The sequence below is a fragment of the Strix aluco genome, chromosome 4 (assembly GCF_031877795.1).
Source record: "Strix aluco isolate bStrAlu1 chromosome 4, bStrAlu1.hap1, whole genome shotgun sequence".
NCBI lineage: Eukaryota > Metazoa > Chordata > Aves > Strigiformes > Strigidae > Strix > Strix aluco.
In genome coordinates, this window is record NC_133934.1 from 45,264,681 (window position 1) to 45,288,451 (window position 23,771).

Consider the following 23,771-nt stretch of genomic DNA (forward strand, 5'->3'; position numbering starts at 1 on the left):
TTAAGATTTTAAGTATTTATTTATATTCCATTTTTTTAATCCAAGAATATATAGCTTTACCAATAATATACTGTTAACTCTTCACCATAGGTATACAGTGAGCTCATAAAAAATACAACTAGCAAAGCCTTTGATATAGTTAGAATTTATTCCTGTTTCCAGTGATAATTAAAATAGGTTTCTTAAAATTCCCTTCAGCTGTTTTAGCTCTTGAATCAGCTGGTGCTCATTAAGGCCACCTCTTCTTTATTCAGTTCTTCTTTAGCTTCCACATCTGCCATCTCAGGGTGACTGAAAGCAGCATCCCTAGCTGAGAGCTTTTTCATTTTGATGTTTGGCAGTTTCCTCAGATCACCATCCCATTCTCTTAAAGGGGGAAAAAAAAAAAGTAATGAAAACCAATTACTAATAGAAAGAAGGAATGGCAGAGGTAATTCACCTTTCCTCTGAAGATGCTAACTCAAGTGAGGCTGCTTTTCTAAATTATAGTCTCAGTTCCACTGCAGTATGAATAAGCACCAATGTTTTCACCTCATCTTGTACACTACAGCAGCTGTAATTTCTCTATGAAGAATTAAGTACTTTCAGATTTGACATTCTGAACAAAAAACATGATTCACTTTATTCCCACAGACTATTTGTATCCTCAGTTACTTTAGCCCATCTGCTTTTAGGTTTGACACACTAAACACCCAGTCTTATAAGCAATAGAAAAGCAGTTCGGAAGAGTTTCTTCATCTGGATGCTCAATTTGCAGAGCTAATATTACATGTACATAAAGTCCTTCATTATGATTTATGGTAACTGTTAACATCTTATACAAGTGACTTCAAGGGGACACAAAATGTTAGCAAACATTAATTCATGTAAGTATATTATTCCAAAAGGCTGCATATGAAGGAGAAAGGGTTCATTTAAATTTCACAAGCTAAATCCAGTACTCAATGAATAGAATGCTTTCTTGATTATAGTAAGTGCACTTCATGGATAATTTTTCTCAAGAGCAAAGACAGCATTTGCCAATTATAAGACAGACATGGTTTTGCTCTACCAAGGTAATAAAACAACACTTCTATCAGATGTACCAGTACAATAGGTCAACTGTCTGCTTATAAACAGAGCAGCCAGAGGCCTGTCTCTTCTTTGAGATTTCTGGCTTTATTCCAACATCCTGTAAGTATGACTTCTAGCCACATACCAGCCCTAGGAGTTAGTGGTGTATCATTCCTTGCAACATCAGCATTCATAAGTCTTTTTTTTCCCCTTTAAAGTATCTCAGTTGACAGAGCTGTCAGCAAGAGTGTTCATTCAATCCATTATCAATGCATACTGGCTTGCTGGCTCAGATGAGCTAGTAGCAAGTTTCAGAGCTCCTAGATCTTTGAACTGGATGCAAGTCATCAATTCGCTTAAGATTTTCAACTAGTATATACAAACACTACTGCACTACACCTAGAGTTGGATTTTAGCAAACATGGCTAAGAACTTAGTGCTGGTTTAGTTACTTAATGGTAAGTTCTGACTATAAATAACTTATGTCACTATGTTATATGACTACGATTACTGTCTGAAATCTCATTTCAGGTAAGAAAACAGTATAATTCCATTTATCAATAAATCTATCTCGATCCTTAAACACTAACAGTAAATGCTAATCCTTTCTGTGTAAATCAGTGAACAGCTGATGTCAAAATTTTAGGTAAAGAGAAATTACTAAGAATATTGAAAAAAAAGATACTTAAATTACAGAAATGAAATTCTAACTCTTGAAGCTTTCTAACACTTCCAATGTTTTAATGATTAACTGTCACCAGTGTTTAGCTTGTAGCAGCTAAGAAATGCCAAAATTGCAACACTATACCTAGTGTGCTTTTTCAAATGACAAATTCTTTAGCAGTTTTGCATAAATTCTTTTTTAAGAAAAAAGACATACAACGTGTCAAATTCAGAAATACTGTTCTGCATAAAGAGATTAGTAGTGATAATAAAAAGAACTTACCTGAAAAATTTAAGATGCTTTCTATTCATAATGTCGGGGATTTCTAATGGGAATGAAATTAAATTGTATTAGATGTGTTACATTATTCAAGTGAGTCTCATTTCAAATAAAGAAATGTGAGCTAAAGGGCTGAACATATTATTTCAGAGATTAAAAGACCAAGAAAATGAGAATGAGGATTCATATTAGAAAGTTTCTAGAGCAATATATAAACAGGAAGACTTCTCACTGCTAAAGAAAAGGAAGTGAACTTACACCCATAAACTGCTCCAGAATTCAAATGTACCAGTTACTGAAAATCTAATCCTGACAAATAATAAAAGGAGGGTGCTTCACATTCTCTAAACTGACACATCTGAGAAAAGGGCAAAATTTTAAGCACTTGAAGTGCAAAAAGTTTTCCCTTTAGAAGAAGTCCAGTGAAGAAACAGGAAAATAATTAATTTATTATTTGTTTTAAAAGCATAACTAACATCCTCAACCAAGATAAAGGTCTGGTTATGCTAGTTTTTAACAGACATTCACTCACCCATGTAATAAAAAGACAATTCTGCCCTGCAGAGCTTACTATAAATATGCACAACAGATAGAAGGTAAAATAAGAAAGCTTAGTTTCAAAGCTGACCTAAATATACAAGCCTCACTCTAAATTAATGCGTACTAAGTGGTCCATAAGTATTTTGAAATTATTTTGGAAAAAAATTTCAAAGCACTTACATCACCTCTGCAAGCAAGACAGATCAGCAGTAGAGTTAGGAAAGTAACTCTGGTAATTCCAGCAAGAAAATGTAACAAACAGCTAAATACACTTCGTAAAATTTACCATGCAGTACAAGGATATATATAGGTGTGGGTGTGTTTTTGAAATATAAATGCTGGGAAGGAAGAGTACAGTAACATGTCGGGTGTTTAAATAGAACACATTCTTAGATTTTGGAATATCATACTACTTCCTTCCACCTGCAATGAGACAGTCTGAGAGCAAAGAATGGCTGTTTGGTAACAACTAATCTCACTCCAGTGCAATTATAGTTTCCATTGTTGAATACCTGTTAAATACTGCAGTAAATGCAACATAATATTTAAATAGACTGTTGTCACCTGTCTCCTCTCATGAGCTGATGTTCCTTCTGGTTGAACAGAAACAAACATCAATAGTTTTAATGATGGAAAGTTTTCAGTCTTCCCCACTAAGAGAAATAAGTGACATATACTCACAACAAATCTTTTATTACCTTTGGTAGTAAAAAGGCTGGCAAACATCTTGTAGAGACCTATAGGACAGACCTTATTTTTTTTTTTCTCTTCCTGGACTAGCCAAAACATCCCTACTACATGTGTAGTTTACAAACTCATGCAAAATTCTACCTAGGCTGCCTAAGCTGCTTTGCCTTGATTCAGTGTCATGCTTTTGTTGGTCAGTCCTGAAGTATTCCAAGTCCTGTGTTTAACATCTTCACTAATTTAGAGATTTATGCCTTAGGAGCCTTGAAATTTTTGCATAGTATAAAATGCCTCATTACTGTCCAGGAACTGTACAGATTTCAGAGCCAACAGGTTTCTCAACAAGAAAGATGCTTGCCACCTCTGTAACATTAAATCTACTTTATTATTTTAGCTCTTAAAAATGTGACATTTCAGCAACTTTTTATATTGTCCCTGAGCAAACCCTGAACATACAGTTCTGCCTTTGTTCATCTATCAATTTTCCCATGTCTTACACCAATAAATCAGATGATGTTATCAATGCAGGATTATAGATGATTTTGCAATTACAGGATGTAAGATGATGATACCTGTCATTTATCTTTGTGACCAGATAGTCTTTACTATTCAGCAAATATTCCTTCCTTTCACACTGGGTTATAGAGATAGCAATTGAAGAACAATAATATATGCGAAATGTTTTTGATAACAATTACACTAATTTCTGCAGTCTGCTTTTTGGTAAATAGATACAGTGATACTGTTCAACAGCTGAGCAAGGCAAAGCAAAGAAACATTTACCTAACTCTTTTTTTGTCTGCTGATTCCTTGGTTCTGATAAACACCAATGCCACATTAGGTCCATCCTTCCCTCTTGCTTTCTTTGCAGTCCCTTGAACTACACTCTTGGCAGCACAGTGCCAAATGCTGAAACAACATAGCCCCCACGAGAGAAAGAAGTTCTTCCCTTCTCTCAGGTATTTTACATGGAGCAATGCCTACAGTTTGCTTCTAGGACAGAGCTTAGTGATGTAAACAGTGAGTTTGGCATAAGTGGCACCATGCTAATCTGGACCAACTGCCCCAGAAATATGCTGAGATTTGTATTTGTTCCTTCTACCAAAGCACCGATCCAACTTACAGTTCACTGTTATTCTCAGACAAACCAGGACTAAATGACAAGACTTTCAAATGAAGCTCTTTCAATTGCTTTTTTTGGTTGAAAAAACACCTTGGAAAGCATTTAATGGCTTTATTAATTTACATAGGACTTTTTCCAAAGAGAATATTCTAACAGTTTTATCCAGCTTGTCATCCAGGGCTTACAAACGTCAGGAGGAAGCAGGCATTCTGAAGAGGGGAGAGTCTGTGACAAACCAAGATTTGGCACTCAATCGATCTTTACTGCTTTGGCAAAATTTTTAAGTTACGTTTACATGTGTGTTTGCAATATGTTATACAACACAAACCAGAGTTATCAGATTAAGAACAGAAGTTCTAGTCCCATGTGTGTAGAAATAAAGTAACTATATACTGCACAGTATATATTTTTAAATTGTGGTGGAAAGCTGCAGTAGTGCTGCATTTTCAGATTAGTAACACTTGTCTTACTCAGAAGTATTTCCTTTGCATGACCAGTGTCATGGTTTTTGCTGCTACTTGTGAACTTCTTAGTTTGCTTTAAGTCACAGGAGTGTGTTTTTCTGAACTAAAGATGGAAAAAATGGAAGACAGAAATATGGCACAGGAGTTAGTGGAAAAGAAATTAAGACAGCATTTTGGGGAGCAGATACTGTCTGGCATTTCTAAGATGAAGTATTCAGCAATAGTGTTATAACAAAATAGCAGTTTTCTGACCCTTTCAGATTGTTCTTCCTCAGAAGAAAGGAAAACAAAACTAACAGCATGTTATCTCTCAAACTTTGTCATGAAGATGTTAGTGCTTAACACCATTTCATAACAAGGAAAAAAATCAAAGTGACTGAGCTTAATTTATAACACAGAACTTGAATAAAATACTACAAAGTCAGCACCTTTCCAACTTTATGGATGGAGAAGCACTGAACCAGATTACTTCAAAGTTCCTAGGGACATCAGAAGTAAAAAGCTGCTGTCAGCGTAGGTCTAATCGACCCTGCCTCTGTGCACAGGCTTGAATTGGAGGGCTTCTAAAGCATAACTAGAGAAAAAGGGGACAGAGGAGCCAATCCTGGTGTTAAGATTGCCCTTCTACAGCTGTATCCCACAGCACTATTTTTTAACCAAGTGCTCTGTGACAGTCTGCTGAGATGTTTCAATTCCTTTCTCTGAAGTATGCTGTTAATAAAAACACTATCATTCTTCATAGCAGTAACCATTTCTCTCTCCCAAAGCAAAGATTTGCACAAGAGATTTACCTAAATCTCACAAAGACTGAAATGTCACTGCTCTGTCAGTGCTCTGCACAGAATATAGGCTGCATATATATCACATCCATTAGAACTGTCATACAGAGAAACACCCAAGTCAGGTCAAAGGATGATATTGCAGCCTGAAGTTAAAAAAGGAAAAGGATGTTAGAAACTGTAGATGCTCTTTAGACAAAGAAACATTCAGTTACACAATAACGATCATTACAGAAAACAGCAGCTAACAAACAGTACAGTAGTTACACTAGCAGATACATGTATTTCATCTGAATTAAATCAATTTCCTTATAACCTGAAGTTTCAAAAATTAACTAATAAAACTGGTGCATTTAGCTTTAAAGGCCATTTTCCCCCAAGATTAACATTATGCTTCTGAGAAAACATGCAAGGTAATTCGAAGCAAATTATCAAAAATGTATGACATTCAGATGAAATAATTATGATGCTTTTCAACTGAAAGTATGCTAACTCTGAGTTCCAAGAGCATATCCTGTAAATACCTAGGATTCTCTTTCAATAGCTTTGCTATAAACATGCTAGACCAGATTAAAAAGAACCGAACAAAAGCAAATGACAACACAGGGAAAAAAACTCCAGAAAAATTTATGTAGATGTATTTAAGGAGTAAGGAAGTGACAAAAAGCTGCTAACAAAACTCAACCACCTCACAGATAGACTGAATGTTTCCTGTATAGGTACTGATTTTCAAAAAGAGACTAAAATTTACTATGCTTTTGGGTATTTACCACTTTTATAAACAGCCAGTAAAGAAGAATTAATTTTTCATTTATGTATATCTGAGATATATATATGGCACCAAATTTTAGGAGACTTTCCTAAATGTAAACAATACATATCATATAGTCTCTTCATAGCAAATGCACATGCATACAAGAAATAACTGAGTTGAAGAATAGGGGGGAAAAAAAAACCAACAAATACTAAGTCAGTTATAAAAGCTCCACTCACTACAGCTTTCAGGGATAATAATGAGCTAGAGCATAAAAGCACAGTTTCCAGCTGATTTCCATTTATTCCCAATCTCTAATTACAGTATTTAGCAGCAACTATTTTCTCTGAATGAATACTGTCCTAGACAGAGAGCAAAACCTGCAGCAGCTGTGATAACAAATAATGAATGATTTGAGAGTGTATTTAATATGTGAAGTTGCACCATGCTCTCTGAATGCTTTACTTACTAATACTATAATAACCTCAAATTTTGCTTACAATATTTCTGGATTCTTCTTTATTTTTATGTTGTGCTTGTGCATTTGACATCTCTCTATCTAGTCCTATGGCTTTTTTCTGTCAGCTTTCCACAAAGAAGTAAGTAAAAAGGAAGAACTAAAATTTAAAAGCAAAACCAAAAAGATTTTCTACAACTGAGATTTTTAATGACATCATAGTATCTATTTTTCTATGACTTTTTCCCCCTCTTCTAAGAAATCAAAGATTACACATCATGTCATACAGATATTCCTGAATTCCTCTGCCACTGCAGGTTCTGAAAGTACTAAGTAACACCGGCAAAATTTTAAAGCCATTCATTTTCTTTATTGGTGCAATGTAAGTTGGCAGAAAGGGGAATATGACACACGACCCAAACCTTGCTGTGCTTTGTATCCTAACCACAGAGCAATGTAGATTTTTCATGTCTTCCACGTCATACTTTCACTGTTAGGACTGATTATGTCTGAATAATACTTTAGCATTAAAACCAAGTTCATCACTCAACTTTAACACGCTCATTTATTAAAGCAAAATATATAAATTTCACTACTGTTTTGTATTTGACTCCCCTCAAAACAACTCTTTCCTTTTTGCACTTTCATTATGCCTTTTTCTTTCTACCTTATTTCACCAGATTACTGCTTCTTCCCTTCAGCCTAGTTTCAGCTAATTTTCAGTCTTTTATTTCTTTCTCATGTGTAGCTTGCATCTGTGTACTACCTCCAAAACCAGAAAATACTGTCAAAAAGTTTAAGTGTTTCTTCTGAAAGAATATGCACCTTAAGAGGAAATTTTCAGCTCTAATGCTTATGTTGTGGTTTTCACACATGACTGCTCCTCAGAAGATTTCATTAAATAATCTGTTGGCATAGATGGCTACCCCAAAGGAAGATAAATGGTAATAAAAAAATCAACAAGAATATCCTGCGTTATGATTTTACTCAAACTCGTGATAAGGGCCAAGGTGAATGTTTAAAAACTCAAAAAGTGTCTTCAACTAGGCTCTTGTCTCTGAGATTTTTAATTTTAAATCTTTAGAGTTCCTGTGGGTTTTTGATTATTAAGAGATTAAGTGTTAGGGCCTTCACACACACAGAGCACTTACACTCCCTCCACCACCATCTCCAGTAAATCAAAGAAAGGAGCATAACTCCTCTGCCTGAGAAGAACAAAAGGAAAAATGTGTTTTTCTACTTGTGGGTTATAATTTATGCCTGTAGAATACAGCCTGCAGAGCAGATGTGTCACATTAGCCCAGGATTTCTTCCTGAAATACCTACATTTTAATAGGAAAACTCCAGAAATATCCAAATTTGGAAATACCTCAGTACTACAATTTCTGCTGCAATCATTCTCGCACATGAAACACAGCTCAACCTTAATGGAATGAAAAGTCTCTTTCTGAAGGTATTTTAGGCCCATGAGTTCAGAGGCTTTGGTTCTCCTGAAGTTCATGAACCCTAAAGCCCACTCTCTTGTGATATGAAACTTGCTGAAGTTCCTCATGCCATGGGTCAACCTCGGTGGAAATGGGCAAGTCAGGCCACAGGTTTATCACTATCAGTAAGTTTGTATATTATTGTTAGACAAAGTTGTGTATAAAGACTTCACTGGCACAAGTCTAGATAATAAAGCCCACCTAAAAAAAAGTCATTAATTTGTAGAGAAATTGATGCTGATTATGCCCCACACGAGCAAATAAAGTCTTCATGCTAATGCATGTTAAAACATGTACACGCACTGAAACTCACTTTTAAGATAAAAAATACTTTGTATATAATGAAGGTCCAAGCAAGCTGCAGGTGCATTAAATCTCACTTTAGTTTCAAAAATGTTATAATGCCTGCACTAGAGGCAGTACTAGCAAAGATGCACAAAAGCTAAGTAGTAAAGCAGAAATATACAAGTCAGATCTCCACCATCTTTTTTCTCCTTTTCTTCACCCTACCCCTCTTCCCAAACTCCTCTGCAAGGCATAAATACCTACCAGCTAGTTAATTCCTTTAAAGAGAAAAATAAAGATAATGCCTAGAAATTTCACTTAGATTCTAGCTTTCTGAGCAGAAGGTGCGACCGTAAGATTATTTCTAATACTCTTACGTACCTATTCCATAGCCTTCATAGAGTTGTCTTTCACGTTCTATGGTCTGCTTGATGACAGCTTCCCGTGAACCATGTTGTCTTCCTTGTCTACCTTTAATACTGTTTTGTAACTCAATCTGCTCCAATTCAGCATTGAATCGACACATATAACTGAAAGAAATAAAATTTATGCTAGATGCAGTGATGCAAAACTTTTGCAAAACAGAATTACTTCAATAATCTAAGAAGTTATTTTACTAATTGTATTTATTTCCCATATTAGTCAGAGATGTTTCTTAGATTTGAACTATTACTTTAATCTTCAAAGTGGAAGTTCCTTTCAGAACTTCATTTGAATTATTTGCGGCTTCCAGAAGGATTAGTTTTTTTATTTGTTGCTTTTTTTAAACTATGTTTGCATAAAACAAAACTCCCACATTATTGTAATTCATCTGCTCTGGAAGACCAGTGTTCAATCCAAGTATTCCTAACTTTTAATTGCTGAATTTCACCACCTCAATAATAATTTTTAAAGTTCTTTAACATGTGTTCTACATCCTCTCACAAACACCCAACGCAAATCCAGAAAGTAAGCTTTTACTGCCTTTGCAATATCACTAGTGCTGATCAAAAGTTTACAGGTTTCATGAACAGTGTAGGAAGTATGTCACACCTTCTGAAAGGAAACTGATAGTACACCTTCATAAGAATACATATATATTATATGTTATTTAGCTAGCATGTGAAAAATGGTGACAAGCCACAGATACATACACCCAGTAGCACAGAAGTAACTAAATTTTTTCTTAGCAGATTCAATTTTGGTACTTCCTGCCCTAAAAATTGACCTACCTGAGTACTGTTTAATCTCCTCAGCAAAGAAAATTCACTAATAGAGGCGTAAGTAGAATGAAATCTGTGCACTTAAGTGTCACTGAATAACCCAACTAGCAAATTCAGGAAATTACTACCGCCCAAATCATTTAGAGTCCTCCACACACGACAGAAATATAATTAAATAATTAAAAAACCCAACAAAAAACAACACGACTGTCTTCAGTAATTCTAGTGTGAATATATACATCTTTCAATATATAATTAAACTCAGTTGCAACAAAATAAACTACTTGATATCATTAATAGTAATATATAGAAAGATCTCCTCTGAGTCATCATCATTTAACAGATCTTATTTAAGAACATTATTTTGAAAGACAAATCGAGCTTTTTAATACTGTTTTTAACACCAGGCTTACTTTTCAATTAGTTCACCAGCTTCCTTCTTTGTGTACTCAATTTTATTGGGGTCAAGGTGACTTTGAAACCATTGCAATTTTTCTCCTACAAGAATAAACATTAATGATTACATCATCACTGTATCACCAACATAGATTAAAGTTCTTCAAAGTTTTTGAAATAACCCCCCATTTTCCAAGATTTTGGATAGCATCGTAGAGTCACTGATACTGTGTGTACCAGGTATGAAGGCAGCTGTAACTGAAACATTCTCACATCATTTCAGATGTATTTCGTATCTTCCTCAAGGAAAAAAAAGATGTTATGCTTTGCTTTACTGGAAATTAGTTTTTAAAATATCTTTAAAATACCAACTGATATTAATTTATAATGTTTAAAATACCAATTGATATTAAAGTATCAATTGATTAAGATGGAAAGTTAGGAAGGCCCCAAGGGAAAAAGACAACACAATGGCTGAACAAAAGTTCTGATCATCACAATTTTTAAACAGATTAAATTAAAAAGATGCAGTGTCAATCATATGAAAGAGAAAAATATTCCAGGTTGTAGAATATGTTGTGTTCAAAGTTTTGACTTTACTTGCTAGCACAATGTGTCTGTTAACCTACACATATCATCCTCTTTCACAAGCAATTAAAAAAAGCATGGAGACAAGTACAATAAATACACGTACAGATGTACAAAACAGATGTTTCATCTATATTGCCCTGTTGTCATGTACACTGACTAAACATTAGGCTATACTCAACCCCAACTTCAATCCTGTATATACTATGTGAGTATAAACTGTATATACTACAGAGTCAGATTATAGAGAAAGAAACTAATTGGAGTATCTATAAAGTTTGTAACATTCTGTATCTATGCTAAAAAGTTGAATACTGTATTCAAATAATGAGACGTTTCTGCTCACCAATGATGCTCAAACGCAAAGCTTTGTCAGTTTTCAACCTAGCAGAGAAAAAACAGGTATGTTAGCCAGGGATGAGTAGCATCCAAATAATTATCTTCATTTTCTTTCTCCAAAAATCATTTTTTTGGAGTCACAATGAAAGTCAAAGTAAAATTTCAAATACAAATGTTGCTAAATTCAGAAAATGTAAAACTTATTCTGCTTCATCTAAAAATTCTACTTTCTGGTAAAACTACAATCTGAAATTTGTCCAGTTTACCTATTGAGTTAAACAGTTTCTTGGAAGAAATTAGGACGCAACACTTTTCTTGGAGCACAGCAAAAGGAATTCCATGGAAGGCCTGCATTATAATAATTTCATTAAGTATTTCTAATATTCTGCTGGTATGTTTAATGAGTTTGGAGATCAAGAACAAAAGATTTCTCCGCACTGCATCCTTGCAAATCAAGCACAGAATGCAAAAAATACCATTCTAGGATCTAATAAATTTGTAATAATTAATGCTTGTGCTTAGTGAACAGTAAAAGTTAGTGTGTTAAGAAACCAGAACTAACACTTTATTAAAAAAGATTAAAAAAATCCATCTCAAAGTATTTTTAACTCCACCTCAATCTCTGGTGTGATACTTGAAGCCTTCTGTACTCTATGGGATGTGTGTACACAATCCAGTTTGGGATTAATTCCTGTGCTATTGAGCAGTTCTCAGAGAACAAAAGATTTCTAACAGGTAATACAGTGCCTCATGCATTTTTGCTGCATTTTCAGTCTGCAGCAATGAACACTGAATGTCACTTTATTTGCAGAAAGGAAAATAATATATTGTTGGGATAAGTATGTAATTTGTCACTGAAAAAAAAAAAATCTTAGCCATTCTGCTGGTTTTAGTTGGAATAGAGTTAATTTTCTTCACAGCACCTGATATGGGGCTACGTTTTGGATTTGTGCTGGAAACCGTGTTGATAATTCAGGGATGTTTTCCTTACTGCTGAGCAGTGCTTACACAGAGTTAAGGCCTTTTCTGCTTCTCTCACCACCCCACCAGCGAGTGGGCTTGGGGGTGCACAAGAAATTGGGAGGAGACACAGCTGGGACAGCTGACCCCAACTGACCAAAGGGATATTCCATACCATATGATGTCGTGCTCAGCTGGGGGAAGAAGAAGGAAGCAGGGGGCATTCAAACTGATGGTGTTTGTCTTCCCCAGTAACTGCTGCGTGTGATGGAGGCTGCTTACCTGGAGATGGGTGAGCACCTGCCTGACGATGGGAAGTGGCGAATGAATTCCCTGTTTTGCTTTGCTTGGGCACAGGGCTTTTGCTTTACCTATAAACTGTCTTTATCTCAACCCACAAGTTTTCCCACTTTTACCCTTCCAATTCTCTTCCCCATCCCACCAGGGCAGGGGTGAGCAAGTAGCTGCATGAGGCCTGGTTGCTGGCTTGGGTTAAACCACAACAGCCATGCATGGTCAGTGTATATATCCAAGAACCTCTGATAAAATTTACTTTTTTTATTTAATTATTTAATAAGAAAATTGGTAAAGGATAAAGAAAATCATAAAGGATATCATTGACAAAGAACTAATAATGCCAAAATTTAACACAGTTCTGTGCTGGGTTTGTGTGAGTGAAAGGGTTTTTGGTAGCAGAGGAGGGGGCTACAGCAATGGCCCCCTGTGAGAAGCTTCTCAAAGCTCCCCTGGCTCCAAGCCGGACCTGCCTTTACACCAAGGCCAGGCCAATCAGCTGGTGCCTCTGCGATAACATATTTAAGAAGGAGAACCTGGGAGGAGTTGGAGTTGTGAGGAAGAGTTGCAACACCTGTGTGCACACCAAGATCAGTGGAAGAAAGGAGGAGAAGGTGGGGAGGTGCGCCAGTGCACAGCCTCCCTGCAGCCTGTGGTGAGTCAGCAGGGCCGCCCCACCACCACCACCCATGTAGGTCCACGGCAGAGCCAATGCCGACCAGCAGCCTGTGGAAGACTCCACCCGAAGAAGGCTGGGACTCTGTGGGGCAAAGCTCCCACTGTTGTAGTTCAGTGCTGGGAGGACTGCAACACACGGAGGTGGCCCACAGCAGAGCAGCACGGGAAACGCTGCAGCCCGTGGGAGGGACTCATGTCAGAGAAAGTTTGTGGAGGACTGTCTCCTGTGAGAGGGGAGCCATGCTGGAACGGGGAAAGAATGTGAGGAGTTGTTCCTCCCCTCCCCAAAGGAGAAAGAAGCAGCAGGACTGATCATATCCCTCATTCTCTGCTCCCTGCACCGCTGGGAGGAAGGTGGTAGAGATATTGGGAACAAAGCTGAGTCCAGGAAGAAGGGAGGGGTGGGTGGAAGGTGTTTTTCAGATGTGGTAATGCTCATCACAGTTCTACTCTGTCTGTTACATGTTGTTGTTAATTTCTCTATTAAATGTCTGTTCTTTTTTCTTCCCCTAAGAGTCTGTCTTTTGCCCATGACCATAATGGGTGAGGCATCCCTCCCTGTCCTTATCTCAATTCCCAAGCCTTCAGCTTTATTTTCTCCTCAGTGCTGGGGGGGGAAGGGGGGAGTGAGCGACTGCATGGTGCTCAGTTGCTGAGCTCAAACCATGAGAAGTTCAAAGCTAACATGATGCTTTGTTAAATTCCTTGTACTCTATAGAATTTAATGAGCATTTCAGAGTTAACTGAAGTAACTCAGAGCACAGAAATCTGTTACCTGTCACAAAAATTCAGATCAAAAGAGAAAGTCCTACTTTCCAGAGACAAATATACTGTGTCACTTGGCCACAAACCTACACTGAAAAAATAAAGATTAGCTTTCTCAAGAGGTATTTCATTCTCTGAAGATCATCTAAAAGCCACATAAAAACAAATGCACAGCATGTGTGAGCTGCTAAGAATTCCACTAATACATCCAAGAAAAGCCTTTTTACTTCTATAGATACCCCAGCACCTTGGATAAGCATTTCTAATGCAAAAGTCTACATAGGTCATGCATGGGGTTTGAGTTTTATCTTAGCTGCCAAAAAACCCTGATTAATTAATTAAAATATTTTAGTATTAAAACAAAAATGGCTCTCGTTCCTGCAGGTTAAAGGACAGACCTGGATGATACTACTTAAAAAAGAAAGGGAAAAGGAATTAGATTAGAGGTCAGCTTTAAAACTCAGCTGTAGAAGATGCCTTCAATAAAAATTATGGTAGGTAGCCTACGAGAGGGCTTACACCAGGGAGTTTTAAATGGTAATAGCAACCAAGAAAAGGACACATATTCCACACAGTGGAACTTCACACCAGCAGTCCGTGCTGTGAACCTTGTATGGCAACACAGCCAGCTGAGCACATCTGCAAAGCGTTGCCATGGAGAAAACTACGATGCCATATACAAAAAGCTGCCTGATTAGAATCATAAATCATGTCATTTATCTATGCTTTAAAACACTTGCACCTGCAAGGGTCACTAGATTGTTTACTTATCAAGGCAATGAAGTAGATAACCAGGATTTTCTTCCGGAAGAAAAACCTTCAATCTCTAGGTGTACACAACTAATTTCAGTATGATTAACAATGAATGATAGGATCAGATGGTGCCTTACTGTACTTTTCATAAAAATCTCACCTCAGTGACTGCTAGAAGACAACACTATTAGCAGGGAGGCTAATCAAATAAGGTAAGTCAAAGGAAGTTCCTCTCATCATCTTCTACTAAGTGAGCAACATCTTTTGCTCAAGCGAAAGAGAGGGTGAGGACAGGGATACAATCTTGTGGCAGGCTGTTGCTTCTTAGTGATTTTCTCCTCCACCCATTTTGCAAAAATCATCTGCTTAGGCACTGATTATTGATGATTAGTGCTTTTCTTGATGTTTCCTAGATACTTAAAAGATTAAAGCCTTCATGCTCCATCAGTTCCTCTTTATCTCAGATATTGTATTCAACTGTTCTACTCTAAATACTAACTATTAAATATTTGTCAAATCAGTTTATCAATTTAGTATTTTTTCCCCATAATATCCACACATACAAATGCCATCTACGGCTCTGAGAACTCAGATAGGCTCTTTCTTTAAGAGGAAAAAAAAAAAAGTCATCGACAGGACATATATCCTTGTTTCAGGTTGCTAAATACCTTCCATATTTCTTCCTACACATGTCCATTTTTGTTAGCTTACATACCAACTAGTGGCTTGGTTAAGCATTTTAGGATACTTCCATAAGAAAATCCCTCTATAAGAATTAAAAATTCTGATTGTTTTGTGGTTTTTTTTTTATTTCTGTAGGCAAAACAGAAAGAAGAGGGATGCAGGCAAGAAAAAGGTGTGATTCAAGTGAACAAGATGACTTAAGATTGTGGTCAATTTTCTAAAACCAACTGGTCTGTCTCCTCTTATTATTGTCAAGATTAGTCTTCTGTAGTGCAGCCACAGTTTCTGAACAGTAAGGTTATTATTACTGTCATATTTCATTGAGAATGCTTGCATTGGAGAATATCTGCACAATGGGGGCTGTAAAAAACTTCTGCAACTTAGAGCAGAATTTCTCCCTCCTTTTCCCCAGTCCTGCATTAAGTAATGAAATTCCTTGTGGGTAATGTCTTCCCTTTTTTATTATCTTGTTTGGGCAAAAGATACTTCAATATGCATCTCATAATTAAATGCAATTTCCTGTTTAACATAAACAGGAACATTCACAGTCGTTATTTCTCTTCCTCCATCAAATAGAAAAGTTAAAAAGTAAATAGAAGTCTAAGCTGTCTCTAGTGCTGAATCCTGTCTCCAGTCAAGTAGCAAAGAAAAAAAAAAAACAAAACAAAAAACCCAAAGAAACAAACTACGCAAAATCAAAGCAAACATTTACCGATACTTCTACAAAAGACTTTCTCATCTCCCAGTAATATGCCATTCAAGGGCTTCCTACACTGAAGGTACCTTTGTATTGAATAGTAATCAACAGATAAAATGTACGTATGTTCAAAAAATATTATTGCACAGATTTAGCCAATCACAATTGCAGCATCTTCTGGCAAGTAAATCCACAGCTTAATTAAAATAATAGATGAACTGTATGAACTTCCTAGATTCACTGACTGTCTCTGATCCACTTTCTCCATACTGCAGAATGCATTAGCCTGTACAGAGAAGTTATCCCCTTCACTCAGGGCTGGTGAGATCATATTGAGAATACTGACTCCAGTTTTGAGTCCTCCCCACATTTAAGAGAACTTATTTCTGTAAGGTAAGAAGCATGGTCGAAAAAGTACCAGATTTGTAGATGGGATTAAGAAAGAAAATACTGTAGAGATTATGAAGCAGCTTCTCCTATTTGCCACCAAAGGATGTATTAACCTTCCACCCAGAGAACGGGGTTGTCATTAAATAGAAGTAATTTGGAAAAGTGTTTCTGTAAATATTTCAACTTCAGTGAGTTATTTGACAGTGAAAAAGTCTTCAGTAGATTTATTGCAGTTAAGTCACAAATTTGGAAGCAATAATGCCAGAGCATTTATTTATTATTATCAGCTGTCACTAAAAGAAGACATTTAATAGACCTGCAAAAGCAATGAGGAAGAACAAAACTGGTGTGAGCTACTTCTTCCTGACTGTAGGATTGGAAAGCTATCCTCCATCCACAGCATCAGAAATTTATCTTGTCTTTCTCAGAGTTCTGCAAAATGAACCCAAACCCCACCATTATATTAAAGAAACTGAAAGCTAAGTAACTACACTAAAAAGACTGGTTAGTGGCTAAACTAACTGCTTTTAAACACATGCTTAAGCCTCAATATTTAAAAAAGAATAAAAATCTTAAGATTTAACAAGCTGATCACTAAGATAATAGGGATCCAAAAGAAACTAGAACCCTTAACAAGTCTTTTAAAGACACAAAGGAAAAAAATCAATATTCATGTCTTTTGAGTTAAATTGCTCTTCAAGCCAAGACAGTACAGAAAATATAGACAACTGGAGGATGTTTTTAATACAAATTATTTTTAGAACAACACAACAAAAGAGATCTACAAAGTGCAGATCTGTGAACAACACTAGTTAATTGTTTAGGACCCAGAACTGCAAGATGCAGAAATCTTTTTTATAGATAGATCATTTTGCTGTCCCAATACGCTTTGGATGGTCCAGACTGACACACTACTTCTGGTGGAACAGTTTCCCTATACCATCAGCCTAGAGGCCTCACACTTGAAACAGTAAGGAGGCTTGGAAAAGAAAAGGCAGAAATCAAGGAACAGAGCCTAAAGATAGCAATCTACATGCTCTAATCTTAAACTTAAGTTTCTCTCTGTGGAGCACCTCTGCTCGTGAGGCCTAAAAAGGATAATGATCAACGTCCTAAAGGGAGCCTAAGGGGAAGGATAGCTATCTACATCCTCTAATCTTAAACTGAGTTTCTCTCTATTAAGCACTTTTGCTCTGTGAAGGCATTAGGCTTCACTGATCCCCCACAAGAATTCAGGATAAACCATCTGCTCTTTTGTCAGGCAGCTTGAAGCTCATCTTTTATTAGCTTGCTTGGCTGCCAATATTTAGTAATTTTTCCTAAAACGGTGCTTTTTCCTCAGGTAACCTGTGACACATACCAAAAGGTAACCTGCTTTTTTCACTTGCAATGATTAGCTCCCTATTGCTACATTTCAGAGGAAAGGAACAGAAAGGCTAACCATACTGCTACAAATACCACTATCTTTTAAACAAGTAAAACACTCATTGTTTGTTTCTTGTAATGTGGTAGACTTACATGTGTTAGCAAAAGCATTTGAACTAAACTTATATCCTTCAAAAAAAGACTTCAAAGAGGATTAACCTGTCATTGTGCACAGGGGAAACCACTATCTATAGCCCAAATAAAGGGCAAGGATCATTTAGCTATCATTAATAGCCATGGCAATGGGTACTAGGAGATAGAAGGAAGACACTGTACCAATTGTTCTACATGTACTGCTAGTCAAGATAAGGTTATTACTTGCAACGGATAGGAAGCAAACTGCCTAAACATATACCCTCAATTCATCCTTGCATAACCTGGTTCTCCAGCACTGAGAAGTTAACTGCTGTTCAATCCAACAAATCCATTTTTTTAGTATTGCAATTATTGGTATGGTGTAAAAAAAAAATAATCAAAAATTAACATGGTTGAACATAGAGCTGCATTCCACAATGTATGAACTGGAGCATCTTCTGTAAAACTACAACTGTGGAGTCTAGTGAAGATAAAAGACTGTTATTGTCATGTGCTACGCTATGAGACATAATCTACTCTGGCAAGCACAGACAGAAATATACATAGTAAAGACTAGGCACTAGAACCAACTCTTAGATGAGCAAGTCTCAAAATTAATACATTTGGTGACAACTGCTGAAAGAAAATAAACTTCCAATAAATTAAAGAATTTAAATTTTTGTCTATCATTGGGGGACCTAGAATGGTTTTCTTAACCAAACTTAAGGGTTAAGATCATCTAGATCGTCATACAAGAAAGGACAAAGTGTGTTACAATTGCTTACTACAAGTATATCTATCTAGAGAATCCGTTAGAAAGTCAGTATTTCCAGTTTACTGAACCTTGTGTGCTCAAAACTCCTAAGTGGCATTTGGCTCCTAAAACAATTGATTCTATATTTTGCTCTGCAGACTTCACCTGGCAATGTTAGCAGTGGTCTAAGAGTCCACTGCTGCAACGGTGGCTCCGGTAGCCCAAGACACCCTGACACTGCTTTGAGTATCCTTAAAGCAGTAAACTTTTCCGCTGTTCAGCAGAAAAAGCACCCATGTTAGAATAAAGCAACATTACTTACATACTATGACTTGCCAAATCTATCTGCCTCGGTAACAAAGCCTAGTCAGTACAAAGCCAACATCTTTTCATTCCCTTTCATGGAAAGGAACCTAATTACTGCAATATTACTGCATTAAGCAGAGAAATGAATGATGCAATTGGTGCTCTCTTACCTGCAACAAAATAGATTGTCCTGTGCAATCTCTAACATATACCTTAAAACCTTCTCCATTAAGAAAAGTAATTCAAGAGAAAGTTAAATGGAAGAACACTATTCCAGTGGGAGTTATTTGCTTTAACGTCTTCCTGTTTCAAGAGGAACCAAAAGTAGCACTCTAACAGGAAACATCAGCACAAGTGTCTGTATCAGTATAACTCTACCCACAATCACTAAAAGATTTGACTGAGTGTGCCATGTCATAATGAATAATCAGTATATCACTCCTTCACTCAGTAAGTTTTCTTCTGCCTGTTTTTCTTTACGGCAAAGTCACATATCTAAGCACTAAGAATCAAGTATGATTCAGTTATCTTTTGTGATTAAGCGCTCTGAGTGGCAGTTATGAGGCAAGATGAGAGAGTTAAGGGATGAAGTAGTCAATTCAGCATTAAGAAAATAATAATCTACAATAAAAACTTACCTTAAAATCAGGAGTCAGAGCACAGACAAAACATGAAGCAGCAGGGAAAACTTCTTGCACACTAAGAAACTGCTCAATCATGCTACTTGTAAATTCTTGCAGAAGCTCTGCTTGAGGATACGTGACACAGCTATGCTAGTAAAGAGCCCCTTTCTAGTTAGAACAACCTCACAACTTTGCTGTGGATAAGGTTGTACATCCATCCCCAACCATAAAATTGCACAGTCTCTGAAGAACATTTCAACTGCACTAGGAGTTCCCAATTTGATACCTTCAGACATACAAGCATTTGGGCTCAGCTGACATGGTCCATCCAAATACTAGCGTATTTTGACAGAAAATGCTTTAAGTTTGCTTTAATAATTTCCTAAACAAACACTCATAGCATATCAACTAGCAAGCTGAGACAGAATGGAAACTGAAGGCCAGTCTTCTCCAGCTATCTTTTCCCTCTGTGGAAGGGGGAACAAAACTTAAAACCAGAAAACCAAACTTGCCGTGGAACAGCTGGAAATCACCAAAGTGGAGTTAACTAGTCAGTTTTATTGGGAAGTCTCTCTTCTGCAGGAAGGTTTCTGGGTTTTCTTTTCTTAAACTCAGCACTTCTGCAGAAACAGCTAGACACTAAGCAGGATTCTTATTAAATCTTGGAGTAAAGTCAAACTAGGTGACTAAGCTTCATGTGAAATCACCAGCATCACGCCATTCAGATTATAAAAGCAAAATGCTGCAATAAGAAGAAACCTAACTTGTAAGGACAATACCAAAAATCAAGCAGCAGAACTATACACTTTGTATAAGCTGATTTTTTGAATATAAACCTGTCAGTTCACATGGCCCAGCATACTAAGTTATACAGGCCTTTCTGTTTCTTAAGGTTTTATCAGCGTAACAGTCCCCTTCCACCAGCACCCTACTCCCCCCAAACAAAAAGTATCTACTGTGATATCATCCTTTGGTCTGTACAGAGATTTTGCATAGTCAACTTACTTTTCTTTCTTTTCCTGTTTGTGTGCTTCCTTTGCAAGCTGCGCAGCTTTTCTGCTGTAAGGATGGATAACTTTCTTCTCCTGCTTCCCTCCTTGGGTTTTTCGCAACTTGGGCTGTAAAGAAATAAAAGATACTATACGCTACTAAGGTTAAGTAAAACATTAAAGGAAAGGCAGAAACACACACCATGGTAAAGACTTAAGGTCATACAACAGTATCTCAGAAAGTCCTTAACTTATAGTAGCAGCCTCTCAGTAATATCAGTTGGATCTTACCCTCCCTCAGTAACAAACAAAATTACTTGAATAAGGTACATGCTGTAACAAAACTACCGGAGGACCGAAAATGCTCTAAGAAATCTTACATAGTGACTACTCTCAAAACACCTATTTTGTAGAGCTCTGCAGTTAGGAAACTAAGGTTACCTCTCTAAACCTTTGCAGTAAATGTCCCCATTCAAGCTTTTATCTGATCGTTGCACCCAGGTTTCTGAAAAAGGCCCTACGTAATTTGTACAACATAACAAAAAGGATTTTCTTGTCCCTCCCTAAAGCCCATGAGAATGCCTCACACCAGGGAGCAGCCAGAGGCTTTCCTTCTCCAGCCCTTTATGCAGCACCGAGAGAGACTACTCAAAAATTTAAAAAATACTGTAACACTACTTTAAGTTATGTTACTTTTTGGTGAAAAAGTTTTTGAACAGAACTGAAAGGCTTGATCTACATAATTTAAATTGCATATTGTTTAAGTCTTTAGCTGTGTGCAAAAGAGACACCTGAAAGCAAGGACGCTAAACGTGCAAATGTGATGCAGGAAAGAGCAATCGATAAACGGACACTTTAGTACATCATTTATGTTAGCATCAGTGCTCAGGATTGCGAAACGAAGAAAAGATAAAGGCAAAGATAAATTATCCTGAACACCTAAAGAAAGCTCCAAAGGCACCCTGCACTAGTTTCACGCGTTAACCCCGCTCCTCGCATCCTGCTCCCGTCAACCCGGAGGTGCTCGATGGCGGGCACCGGCCCAAAACCAGCCCCGCGCCCTCCCCCACCGGCTTCCCTGCCGGGAGGGCCCGGAACCACGCAACACCCCCCCGCCCCGGGAAGAAGCGCGACGGGCAGGGCCCCTCGGGGCTGCCCCCTTCCCCCGGGGCCGCCGACCGGCGGGGAAGGAGGGAGCAGCTTTTAAACGCGAGGCCGGTTTACCGCTGTTAACGGCCCACACGGCCGGGACCCACCGCGGACGCCCGAGGCCTCTCCAGGAACGCCGGTGGGGCCGCTCCCGGCGGGAAGGAAAGGGCCGGTAGCGCCGCGGGCGGCCCCTTGCCGCCCCCAGAAGCGGCGACTGCAGCATCCCTACCCCCAAGGCCACCCCCACCCCGCTACCCCCACCGCCACCCCCACCCTCCACACGCACCATGGCGAGCCGCCCTCCTTCCGCCGCTGCCGTGCACCAGCCAAAGGGGCCCGGGCGGGCGTTGCGCGGCGCGGCGGGCGTTCCGCGGCGGGGCCGTGCCAGTCGCGACCGGCTTCGCTCACACCCCCGACGTTACTTGTTGTGAGCGAGTCTGCTTTTCCCCCACGAAAACAAAGAGAGCAAGAGCACAAAGGTGGTGGTTGGCCCGGGCTGCAGAGCTCCTCCAGAGCCGTCCTAAAGCAGGGTTGTGTTAAGAAGCCACCACCCAGAGCACGGGCCTATGGAAAAATCTTTGTGACTGTGATGTCTGAAAAGCGGGTGTGTCGCCCGGTGTGCAAGAGGTCAGTAATCACTCAGGAGAGACATTATCTACTTTAGGGTTGTGCAAGCCTAGATGCTCAGTGGCTTCCCATAACTCAAGCACACCAACAGAACTTTTCGTGCTATATTTATACACAAAACTTGCAGAGTTAGTAATTTTCCAAGGCCATCCTTTCTATGATGATTAGTTAGTAATTTACATACAATTATAAACCTGCTGACACAATACTTCTACTGCTATACATGCTCAGGGGAAGGGTCTTCACCTGTGTAAGGGTCTTCTTGTCCTATAGGCGTGATTCTTGTATAATGAGGATAGTTCAGTCCAGGATACATGGACCTTGAGTTTGCTTGCCAAGTTGGCAATGTACCCTCTTCAAGGTCTAATTGCTCCGGGATGTCCTTGCTCAAAGGTGGCTTCTACTTGTTCTTCTGATTAGGGATGCCTTTGGCTTTAACATGTACAAAGAACATCTTTCTTGACCTAAGGGTAATATTGCTACATTGTTCTAAAAGTTTAACCTTCAACGACTGTTCAGCTCCAAGCACCACTGACTCAACAGAGATACCATTGTTAGGCTTTGTTACATCTTGTTTTTCAGGCACCGATAACTTTTTTTCTGTCAAGTGTTTTAGTTCATTTCTATAATACTGAATGAGAAGCGCTGGAGATCAGTACTCCTTTGGTTTGGACGGTATGACTTCTCACCAGACTACAGAAAGGAATTCATGCCCCAAAACTTCCCTGGTTTTGCCAACTTCATCACATAGGCTGACAGAATTTATCCCTCCCCATAAACCTTACCTCTCTGGGATACTGTAGAAGTACATGATGAAGATTTTATCAAAGGTAAGACTACACAGCCAGGGGTGGGTGTCTTCCCCAGCTGCCCCCGGTGAGGAGCCCCCAACACCTGTGAGCAGGCCACATTTGTTCCAGCCCCACTTCTTACATACCCTCCTTACACCTGAAAAAGAACAATAAAAATTATTTTGCAAACTGAAGGTTTATATTAAGACAGGATGTTTTCTTTTACTGTGGTGACCTACCAAACCTTTACCTACAGTATGAAAGATCTGCTTCTAAATGATAATTAAAAATTCACTGACACCTGCATGTGCCATCATTTTCACATAGTAATGCTTAATACTGCGGTATTACGCAGTAATTTCATACTACTTTGTTTCACATTCCCAGTGAAGATCACTGAATGCAGAAGTGCATTGTAAAAGTCCTTTTTACAATATAGTAGTTCCTCAAAACTGATGTTTCTTACTAAGATATAACTTCACAGACATAATTCATGATTTCTCTAACATCTCAATGGCACTTGTAAAAGACTCTCAATGGGCTAAGGTCACTGTAATTATGTTAAAATACTTTCACTTTTTGAATTATGAGTTGTTCAGCTTAATGATGATTTACTTTGATCTTTGATAGTATGACAGGTCAGGGAACATAGTTTACAGCTCTGAGTATTGCCAGGTAATGTGTCACCACTAGGGACTTGCTATTCTTCAAGTTATC

General features: G+C 38.1%; 1 protein-coding gene across 1 annotated transcript; it reads right to left on the bottom strand.

The window, feature by feature from the left end:
* TMA16 (translation machinery associated 16 homolog) lies at nucleotides 1-22,072 on the bottom strand. Its single transcript, XM_074822908.1, has 7 exons — nucleotides 21,923-22,072; nucleotides 20,504-20,616; nucleotides 11,102-11,139; nucleotides 10,185-10,269; nucleotides 8,951-9,099; nucleotides 2,000-2,042; nucleotides 1-366 (listed from the first exon to the last, which is right to left on the bottom strand). The coding sequence occupies exons 1-7, from the start codon at nucleotides 21,923-21,925 to the stop codon at nucleotides 216-218; spliced, it is 582 nt and encodes a 193-aa protein (XP_074679009.1). The 5' UTR covers nucleotides 21,926-22,072; the 3' UTR covers nucleotides 1-215.
* Nucleotides 22,073-23,771: the final 1,699 nt, after the last annotated feature.

What these genes read in the sequence shown, in the direction of transcription:
- TMA16 (XM_074822908.1), bottom strand. An exon ending in AAACAGGAAAAGAAAGAAAA is followed by an intron (nt 11,140 to 20,503) that starts GTAAGTTGACTA and finishes TTTCTCTGCTAG; the next exon opens with GTTGAAAACTGACAAAGCTT. An exon ending in TTTGCGTTTGAGCATCATTG is followed by an intron (nt 10,270 to 11,101) that starts GTGAGCAGAAAC and finishes TTATTCTTGTAG; the next exon opens with GAGAAAAATTGCAATGGTTT.